Source organism: Trachymyrmex cornetzi, unplaced genomic scaffold (assembly GCF_001594075.2).
Source record: "Trachymyrmex cornetzi isolate Tcor2-1 unplaced genomic scaffold, Tcor1.1 scaffold887, whole genome shotgun sequence".
NCBI lineage: Eukaryota > Metazoa > Arthropoda > Insecta > Hymenoptera > Formicidae > Trachymyrmex > Trachymyrmex cornetzi.
Window position 1 is genome coordinate 36,684 of NW_017300231.1, and position 11,719 is coordinate 48,402.

The 11,719-nt window shown below is 38.6% G+C and overlaps 1 protein-coding gene across 1 annotated transcript in view; it reads left to right on the plus strand.

The window, feature by feature from the left end:
• Positions 1 to 265: 265 nt before the first annotated feature.
• Positions 266 to 11,719, plus strand: part of LOC108769326 (uncharacterized) — a gene marked incomplete at its 3' end in the record, with an annotated part of 17,310 nt that continues 5,856 nt past the window's right edge. Inside the window, exon 1 of the mRNA XM_018520238.1 lies at positions 266 to 310. Within this exon, the coding sequence (XP_018375740.1) occupies positions 266 to 310 (45 nt within the window). The remainder of the gene's footprint in view (positions 311 to 11,719) is intronic.

Below are 11,719 nucleotides of genomic sequence, written 5' to 3' on the forward strand. Positions count from 1 at the left end.
CGCGATGAAACGTGAGACAGCAGAACGAAAGCAGGACAAAGAGGGAGTGGTTTTTATTGATACAGTAAGAGAATTACAATATTTGACTGAAATGTAGGAGAAAGCAGCACAGAACTTAGTGGAACGATGAATGAGAAAGATAAATAATATTGGTACCTGATGACAAGGGGGTTAAAGTGAAATAAAGGTCAGAGTTCAATTGAAGGAGGCGTCGCAGATATAACGGAGTATTGGAGCGAAGGAGATGAAAAACGAGACAGCATAGATGGAGAATAAAATGTTGCTACATCCTAAGCCAGCCAGATCTCTGGTAATATGGAGATATATCGTATTTACTGACACAATAAGAGAAGCTGAGGCAAGAATTTTGGATACTCTGTACATAATTTAGGAGTTGTTGATTAAGAGCCGAAACGTAGACGACATCGACGTAATCAAATAATGAAATAATTCATAATTGAGAAGTGAGGAGTTTTTGAGAGCAGGAAAGGGTGTGGCGAAGGGAAGGGGAAATATGTAGACGGGTGTATGCAGCCCGATACTTAACGTCTACGTGTGACTCGAATATGCAGATTCAACATGGACATCAAGAATTTCATTAGAGAAGGAGCGAGGAATGGGAACGGAGTTAAGAGTAGAGTTCTAGATATCAGAAAGGCGACAGGTGAGAAAATGGTCTGAAAATGGTTGGCTCGCTAAATCACGTGATTCATTTTTTTTTCATACTACGGTAGACTGCGTTCGGATTCCCATCCGGGTACTCCTTGGGTGTCATGTCATCCTTGTTTAACATTCGGTAAACAACAAGGATAATATGACATCCGGGGAGCCCAGGTGGGAATCCGAACGCAGTCGTAGCATTGTAATGTTAGATTAATGTAGCTTAATATAATAGACGATAATAATGTTATAATATTCCTCAAATTTATGCTACTGAATGAAGTGCTGTGTATATACATAGTAATAAATATAAAAATAAAAAACAAAAGATAAGAAAAGGAGACGAAAACGATGATGTGTCATGCTCCATAGTTTTCCCACAAACATTTTCTCTCGTTTCCTGCTTATTCCATTTTATGGCAGTGAGCAACAGTGAGCGTTCAAGTTATACTTTACACATTACTTTGTACTAAACTGCTTTCTTACGTCCGGTGGACTCCACGATTTCTTCGTTTCGCGATCATTCAATCAACAAAGTAAGATATGAACAGATACAATTAATAATACAAATCCGAGAGAAGTTCTCAGCCACAAAATCTTGTTTGCCTAGAATCGAGAGACCCGCGATAAAAATTCTCTCATAGCGCTGACAATCAAACGTTAAATCTCCTTTCGAGCATCGTGGAAAACGAAAGTCAACATCAAATAATCACCAAATAGCGTTGGTACCAAGGCGCTAAGCCAAGCCACAAAATAATTCCCGCGATAATAAGAACGATAGCGCGGATCGATGCTCGAAAGAAGATGAAATGTTTAACCATCTCACACCGATATCACGCGGACCCAACGATAATAGTCCCACGCTTAGGCTTAAGACAGTAAATATAAATCTAGTAATGACATTTTCCGACACTGAGAAAAATCAACACGAACCGCGACTCTCGATTAACTAATCCAGGGGTATTTATCCATCGCTCAATGTGAGAACGAATAAAAAATGACACAGCGGGCGGAGCTAACCGGAAGGCAATTTTCCAATGACGAATCGAAACTGTATCACCTCAGAATCCTGCGAACCTGATTCCCCAATTTCCCAATTAAACACACCCTATCATGGAATCTCCCCCTAAACAATCCCTATATAAATCGCGAAATCGCGAGACACCGGGCAGAGAGATAGAAAAAAAAGCAAGAAAGGGATTCTATACAGTTAAAAGGTCATTAAACTCAGTGCGCCCTTTGTACATTTAAACACTAAACTCAGTGCGCTCTTTGTACAGTGCGCAAAGGAAGACAACTTTTAGAGAGGCCCAACCGAAACTAGTGAACCGAGGGCTGACCACTCAGACTCACTGCTCAGATAACAGTAAGTTCCCCCCTTTTTCTTTTTCTTTTTGTCACTTCGCAAATTAATTAAAATCGATCCGCAGTGAGATTTCAAGGAAATCCGCGCCGCTATAGCCGGACATCCTCCCTATATACACATTGCAGTGTATATCCCTTCTTCCCCCTTCCCGTAATTAGTCCCAATCGACTTCTTTAATGACACCTTTCCCCCTTCCTCAGTCATAATCAACGAAATTAACTAATAACATAACATGTATGGTATTGCCTCTCCGCCATCGCACACACATAACACACTCACATATACACTTAGATTCATGATTTAATTCAATAGCGACACAAATGTTTATATTAATTATAATTAACCAGTAATCGTAGCGCTCTACAATTAATCATGTCAAATTGTCGAGTTTTTTAACATGTATGTAAACTTAATATTTATGTGCCTTATTAGTTATATTTTAGCATTATCTCCATATTCTTATTCAAAAAATTGTAATTTATGTTAGTAATAAAATAAATATATATAATAGAACTTTATAAAAATTATTTTCCATTCATATTCTAAAAATCAAAAGACCTCGTACTCTCGCCGTTTCCCAAAGATCGCACCTGATCCATTTCCGAGTTATAGGGATTCATTTCCTTGACTCGAAATTGGACCGACTTACGCACTGCTCAAGGAAACAGGTGTTATAGCGTCCCTTCAGGACGCTGACCCATATTCCAGAGCGATAGGAAGTGCGTTCGACTCTCAGGTATTCGCCGCTGCGCGTATATCTGTGAGATAAAGTATAAGCGTCCTTCCATATCCTCTCCAACTCCATCTTTGTCTCTCCCGTTTAAACTTATTTCTAAGGGCTTGGACGTAACAGCTTCCTTTTTTCGTTTTTAAATTCAGATCGATTTTAGTTTTCAAGAGAAACCTAACCTTACTTTCACATTTTGACATTTCGCCTATCCATGATGAAAGAAAATGGCGGCGATAATCGATAATTTCAATTATCGACCGCACTTGTGGCCTCTAAGATATCTAGAACTCTAGTTAAGAGAAATATGCAAGGATGATTTATAGGGATTTAGATGCAGCGAATTATTAGTAGAGACAATTCGGCAATAGATTATAACAGCGAAATTCAACTAGGTGTTAGGATTCTGCGCTGGGTGCTATCTTGCGCAAAAATTAATTGTGAATAACAAATTACAATGCGTTTGTACGTTTCGGCTCACGTTTTGAGCCAGCCTCAGTAATAACAATTACCGCTAATCGCACTAAATATTATGTCAACTGTGTATCACAAAATCGCAATTCCTTCCAATTATGCAGTCGCAATGTAAACGACCATTTTCAACGTAGTCGGATGTTGTGCCAACCAGTGCAAAGCTGAGTGGAGCAGAGAGTGAATCTCCAGATTAATTGCAACAAGATTTTTTGAACAGATGGAGATTCAATTTATGTTGTTTATAAATGATGACAAAAACTCACCCCATTTCCAACGATCGCACACGGATCCAAACATCGTCAATCCATTAAACTAAATTTAAATTAGATTTAAAATAATTTAAGAACCAAAAAAGAGTCATATTTATTCCGATGTTGGTCACATAAAAATCATTAAAAATAAAAAGGGATATGACGTGAGAACGGATGCGTGTCGGTCAATTATAAAAATAAAGATATAACTTGTTGAGAATTTCTATGTAACCATGATTTAATGCCTCAGTGTTCGTGCAAACGTTGAGACTATTTGGTTAACGATTTATGTAGAGCATCTCCGACATTATTCGTTTATTATAATTTCTCTCAATATCCAGAATTCTTACATTATTTCAGTCGAAGACGTGATTACAACTCACCCTATACTCTGTGATAACTGAACGATGAATATAACTCTACGTATATAGTTACGATGTCCTGCTCATCTGGTTTTTAGTTTTCTTTCCGTTTGGCCTAGATAAGAAGCATCGCAATCGGCATTCGATCTTGTAAACCACATTCTTTTGGAAAATTTTTGCAAAGGATCTTTGTATACTCTAATAAATTTGTTAAATTCATTGACATTATAATGAGCATCCACTTTATAAGACGGACCATTAATAAATTTGCAAAACTTATTAGATGAGACCATTGATGAAAGGAATTGTGAACCTCTGATTTGTTCTTTTTCAACCTTGTTAGTAGAGATCTTATAATTACAATTGGATTTTTTTATAAACTTTTTTATCCCATCAAAATATCTTACCATATCAAAATTTGATCAGATTTTAGCTTGGTGTCGCTAGATGTGGTATCTTTATTTACAAATGTTCCGATGGATTTAGCTATGGATGCAATTTCTAGTAGATGGAGTTACAGTAAAAGTAATTGCAAGATAGCAAAAGATGAATTTTTTAAGGCTTAATTTTGGATTCCATTTACTTTGCTTTCGATAATAAAATATATAAACAGACCAACCTTTGGTTCCCCGATAAATTCGCCATTATCACCTATTATTGCTGACAGTCATGCAAGATTTGGAAAATCGAGTGCTGAGTTCCATTGAATTCCTTTTGCTTTTCTACTACAGGTACGTCGATGATATCGTACTATGTTTACTCACTACTATGATGGATAGCATCTTTAAAAAATATTCAACTCATTTCACCAAAGACTGCAGTTTACGATGGAGGTTGGGTAATACTATTAATTTTTTTAGACACTACTATTATTTTAAAGAATGACGGACTAATTTTTGACTGGTACAAAAAACTAGGGTTGTTAACATTACATAAAAAAGTAACGAAGTTACTGATTTCGTTACTTTTTTAGTAACGAATGAGTAACGAAGTTACTTTTACTAATGAGTAACAGTAACGATAACTAAATCACAATTTTCAGGAACTAATAACGAAATTGTACGTTACTTTTTTCGTTATTCCGTTGAAATAGACTCGGAAATAAAATTATTTTAATAAGAACGCGTTCACACCTTGACGGAAAAGCAGAAAGCGGAAAAGCAGCGGCCAATCAAAACTCCCGCTGGTAGTAAGTAATACAAAAAGCCAAAATTGTCGACACTGTTAACAGACGGACATATTGAATAACAATTACCTATTATTAAACAAAAATTCCAGATTTAGCTACACAAATTAATTATAATATAAAAAGTTAAGATATACCTTCAAATTAAAATATGTATCATAATAAAGAATTAAGAACTAATGAAATAAAACGAAAATATAAATTAAAAAACGATTTGTTCTTACGTAGTTATAATTTGCATAAAAGTAGGGTATATAAGCCGGTTCTAATTAGGGCTCCGAGGAGTGGTGAGAGGCGGGGGGTACCCGCGGCGAGGGGAGTGATGTCATAGGGAGAGGGGAGGGAGTGACGTTACAAGGCGAAGGGATGACGTCACTAGGGGGACGTCACTGGGCGAGAGGGTTGACGTTACGGGGGAGGGGAGGAGGGTGACGTCACAGGGGGCAGCGTCACTAGGTGAGAGAGACGACGTCACAGGGGCGGGGGAGGAGGATGACGTCACAGGGGGTGACGTCACTAGGGGAATGACATCGCGGGGAGGAGGATGCGAGGTCGAGGATGATGTCATAGGGTTTGCGGGGAAATTACATAGCACGAGAAACCTGCGTCCGCGTCGCGGTGATGCGAGGTCAGTAACCGCCAGTTTCTCCGGGCGCGGTCCGCAGTCGCCATCGCGCGCGGGCCGCCGCACAGTAGATCGAAACATAGCAAAACCCGGACATGGGACTCCAATCGTTGTACAACTTCATTTTTCTCGCTTAAAAGTGAAGAATGGAAGTTTTTAGGGTTATTAATCTTGAAATATAAGTCCCCCAATAATTTATTAATTCATTAGAACTTAGAATAGTAATATCACATATTAAAGTACCAAGCAATTTATTAATTTTTGATGCTAATAAGTATATTGAGAACTGTGAAAAATTTAATTAATTGCGAAAAATACAAATAATTAACAATATTAATAATGGGGAATAGCCGATTGACGGTCAAGTTGGATTATAGTAGCTTTTTAATAATTCTGTGTGAATTATATATACAGGGTGATCCATTTTAACTTAGACAGCCAAATAACTCGAAACATCACGATTAAATAAAAAAATGTTTAAAACAAAAATTGTTGGATATGAAGGGGCTGATTGAATTATGACCTTGACAATGATCTTGACCTTCATTTTCAATGTTATTTGAAGGTCTACTTTCAATTTTCAAATAGGAACCCATATTTTTGATTCCGGATTTTGAAAGAGCGCAAAATTTTACGTCCAGATGAACTTTCATGTTATGGGTCAAAGTTGACCATAGAGGTCATTTCAGAGACAAATTACTAATCGAAGCAGAAAGCCAAAAAATCTTGATTTTTCCTGTATAGTGTTTGTGAGAAAAATTGTTGGATGTCGAGGGGAGACCAAACCATGACCCTGACAATGTCCTTGAACCCATAATTTCATGACCATTTCAAGATCAAGTGGGGATTTTTAATAAAATTTTATGCTGGGGATAAAAGTAATTTCCTCTAAATCGACCTAGCGTGAGTTGGGCAGTTTGTTGGTTCGCACTTACCTAGACAACCAAGGGACCTAACACAGAACTGACTACTTACCTCGGTGAAGAGATGACCCAACAGTCAGATAGTGCAAAACCCTGCCCCACAGCTACCTTGGTTCAGCGCTTAAGCCTTCCCACCATCTACAAGGTCCTACAGGCCCTAGGGAAGGTATGTGACCCAGCCAGTGAAGGCAAGATCGTGTGGTGACCCAGCCAGTGAAGGCAAGGTCGAGTGGTGACCCAGCCAGTGAAGGCAAGGTCGAGTGGTGACCCAGCCAGTGAAGGCGAGGTCGAGTGGTGACCCAGCCAGTGAAGGCAAAATCGAGTGGTGACCCAGCCAGTTAAGGCAAGATTGCATTGTTATCAGTTCCCTCCGCATGGAGGAGATGCTCAAAATGTGCACCATTATTTTCTAAGCATAACAGTAATCGACGGCGAAAGTTACGTTGTACATTTCCAAGCATTAAAGGAGTTATCGCTTCACAAGCTCTTCTTATTCTTTCCATCATATTCAATCTTGTCGTTGGAGTTTCACTATACACTGCATCTTTAACGTATCCCCATAAAAAAAAATCAAGGGGGTTCAAATCCGGTGATCTCGGAGGCCACAGAACTGGTCCACCCCGCCCTATCTACCGATTTGGGAATCTTTGATTCAAAAACATCTGTATAATACGAGCATAATGAGCAGGAGCACCATCTTGTTGATACCATAAATTTAGTCTAACTGCAAGGGGAACATTCTCTAGGTATGCTGGCAAATCATTTTCGAGGAATTCCAAATACATTGGACTATTAATTGTACGTTCAAAAAATGAGGTCCAATGACTTCGCCATTGCAAATGCCTACCCATACGTGTAAACTCCAACAATGTTGATTAAGCATCTCACGATATGTGGATTTTCTGGTGACCAATAATGGCAATTATGCCTATTGAGACTACCATTGCTGATGAATGTTGCTTCATCACTGAAACAAACATTACTGAAAAAATCTGGATTCTGATCTAACATTTCAAGAGCCCATCTACAAAATTGTACTCTGAGTACGTAGTCGGCCTCACTTAATTCCTGTACCAGAGTAATATAATACGGATGGTAATTGACTGATCGTAATAATCTGTGTACCGTAATTTGAGGGATTCCCAGTTCTCGTTCTACTTGACGGATACTAATATGGGGATTCTGATGAATCTTAGCCAAAATTGCAAGCAATCTAGGATCATTATTATTATGAAGTCTATTCCTTCGCCTTTCGCGATGAAGTGGATTATTACGAGATCTCCTTTCAATGTTCATAATTTGTTGAGCAGTAGGATGGCGGCGATTTGGGAATCGCTCCGCATAAGTACGGGCAGTAAGTCTGTAATTTCTACCACATTCACCAAAGGTTATAAGAATATCGACTACTTCTGTAAGCGTATAATTTGCCATTTTACTGACCAGAATTTTATCAGATTACAAATGTTAAAAAAGATACATAAACACTTGTGACTTTGGCACTAAATGGACAAAATTTTGAAGGGATACTTAGAGGAACTCCATCAGATGGAAAGTTTAATTTTCGATTTTGAAGGTAAGGTATGCTAATATCTAAAGAATCACAACAAGAAAATACATATGTAGCATAAAATTTTATTAAAAATCCCCACTTGACTTTGAAATGGTCATGAAAATATGGGTTCAAGGACATTGTCAGGGTCATGGTTTGGTCTCCCCTCGATATCCAACAATTTTTCTCACAAACACTATCCGGGAAAAATCAAGATTTTTTGGCTTTCTGCTTCGATTAAGAATTTGATTTTGAAATGACCTCTATGGTCAACTTTGACCCATAACATAAAAGTTCATCTGGACGTAAAATTTTGCGCTCTTTCAAAATCCGGGATCAAAAATATGGATTTCTATTTGAAAATTGCAAGTAGACCTTCAAATAACCTTGAAAACGAAGGTCAAGGTCATAGTTCAATCAGCTTATATCCAACAATTTTGTTTTAAACATTTTTTTATTTAATCGCGATGTTTCGAGTTATTTGGCTGTCTAAGTTAAAATGTCACCCTGTATATACCAGGTATGTAAATACGAAACCGGAATTTTTTAATAGAAAATACACGTTTATTGCATGAAAATGATAAAAAATATTTTATTCGAAGTATTGCCCATCGCTAGCTATACATTTTTCCCACCTGTCTGACGATTTGTGGATGCCACGCCAAAAAAATTGTTGCTCTTTTGAGCCAAACCAGTCATCTAACCATTTTCGTACATCTGCGTAAAAAGTGAAGCGCTACTGAGCAAGTGCGTGTCCCATCGATGCAAATAAGTAGTAATCGGACGGAGCCAAGTATGGTGAGTAAGCCGCATGCGAAAGTATTTCCCAACCAAACATCTCAATCGTTTTCTTGATCAGTTTTGCTGTGTGTAATGATGCATTATCATGAAGCAAAATCACTTTATGTTGCCTTTTTTGATATTCCGGTCGTTTTTCACGCAAAGCTTGATTCAAATTGATCATTTGTTGTCGGTAGCGTTCAGTATTAACGGTTTCGCCAGGTTTTAGCAGCTCATAATAGAGCACACCTTTCTGATCCCACCAAACACAGAGCATTGTCTTCCGTCCGTAGCGATTTGGCCTTGCAGTCGATGTCGATGATTCGCCTGGAGTTACCCGTGATCTTTTACGATTAGGATTCTCAAAATATATCCACTTTTCATCGCCAGTCACAATTCGATGGAGAAATGACTTTCTTTTGTACCTGGCGAGCAGCATTTCGCAAGTGGTTTTTCGGTTTTCCTGCTGTCTTTCATTCAATTCATGTGGAACCCATTTTCCCATCTTCTGGACCTTTCCTATGGATTTCAAACGTATGGAGATGGCTTCTCATGTCACATTCAATTGATCCGTGAGTTGTTGTTGAGTTTGAGCGTCATCCTCATCCAACAATGCTTGCAATTCACTGTCTTCAAACTTTTTCGGTGGTTTTCCACGTTCTTCGTTTCTCACATCAAAATCGCCACTTTTGAATTTTTTAAACCACTCAAAGCACTGTGATTTACCAAGAGCATGCTCACCGTAAACTTCGACAAGCATTCGATGCAATTCTGCAGCAGTTTTCTTCAAATGGTAACATATAATCAATGCTGTCCGTAAATCGTAGTTTCCAGGCACAAAATTCGACATGTTCAACGCTATTACAAACTATACTGTTGTATGAAACTTGTATTGTTGTGAGTTGAAAATCTTTGTCAGATGTCAGAACAAGGAAATGGCAAAATGGCGTCAATGACGGTCTGACGGCAACTATATTGACAGCTATGGCCATCTATTGGTAAATTCCGGTTTCATATTTACATACCTGGTATATTAAAATATATTTATTATATATGTACAAGCACATGTACCATATTTGTAACTATTTGAACTACGCGCCGAAATTTCTTTGGACTTCAAACGCAGCTAAACTTCTGATAAATAATATCACAAATTTAATTTTTGATATGCACAATAGGCATCTGTTATAACGAATATCTTAAATATGTAAGAAAACAAATAATTAAATTTAATGAATAAGGTACAAAGAACTTAGTTTTTTACTTTTATTATAATATTTTTATTTTTTCTAATATTTAAATTTTTTTGTATTTTAACATTTTAATGTTTTTTTTTTGCATTTTTTATTTTATTACAAATCTTGTACAACATTCTCAGTATCATAGAAACATTGCTATCTGTCGGTATTGATGACGATATTAACAAGTCAGTTACTTCAGGGAAAAAAGTTTTCTTTTTAGATTCTGATAACTTTGGTCGCAATAATGTTATGTATGGATCTGAAGTCACAAGAGCAAATATTGTAAGATATTTTCATTTGTTACTTGACGATTTGATTTCCTTGTATGTTGTTCACGAGTTTTTCTAAATTCTTATTACGCGCTTCTGCAGCTTCTTCTGATAACTGGCCAATAGGCAACAGAGCATTTTCAATAATATCAGAACCGTGTAAAAGGATTTTATGGATTGATACTGGCATAAAATACCAACCATATAATTCGACAAATAAAGTCGTTCGACAGCAAAGCCGTTCCTTTAGCAAAAGTATCAAATTTTTTTAGGTTTAATTTGTTCACCTGACGCAATTGCTTATAAAATTACGGCTAATCTCCTGATTAAGGAAACGTTTAAACTAATAATTTCCACTGTTTTATCCAGATTTTCAAAAAATTTTCTAGCCGTATTGCCATCATTTGTATTTCCCGATCCTTCTTTAACAATATCTACTGTAACCGTACTCGCGAGCAACGGCACAACTTCGTCGCGTGTTCTTCGTACTCCTCGTGCGCAAAAGTACCTTCTCTCCCTCGGTAACTGAATTTTGCGACAGCCAGGCGGTTTTTCGGCCAAAATTGTAATTCTTATTACTAAGTTGGGCGCCAGGCCCGAGAGAGCGTGCCACTCTTTCCGAAATCTCCTTACCTTTGCCCGTAACCGATTCGCGACGGCAGGGGGTGGGTCGCAAAAGGTGTGGGAAATTTGTCGGAGGGCGAGAGAGATAGGCCACAAGAATAAACTACGCGAGAGCGTAATAATAAGAGCAATTATATTTGAGGAAATATGATAAAGTAGAATTAATTTGATTACGCAATTACAAGTACTTTTCGGAGCTTCGCTCCTCCGCTCTACTCGATACTCTCGGTACTCGCACCGAGAGCCGCTAACTTACTTCTAGCGCCGGACGCCGGTCATACGCTACAGCACGAGCCCCGACCTTCCCCGCGGTATCTTTCGACGGTGGCCAACGCCCGCTCCTCGACAACCGGCAAGGACCCGTACCCGCTGTACTATCCGACTCCTGGACGTGTAACGCGGCCGACACCACGGCGATGGTGCGACACTATTATAGCGACCGCTTCGATGCGACACGACTTTACTCGACACGTGAATCCCGGAAACGGGCTCTACTCAGTGACACCACACCCGGAAGTTAACTCGGCAACACGACAAGGCGCGTTCCGGTGCAACAGCGCAATGCTCGGCGACACAATTATAGCAAGCGTGCCTACGCGACGCGATACTAAACGATAACGCAGCTACAATAAGCGTCGTTACGCGACACGACGAGACTCGACAACGTGACTACTCTACGCGT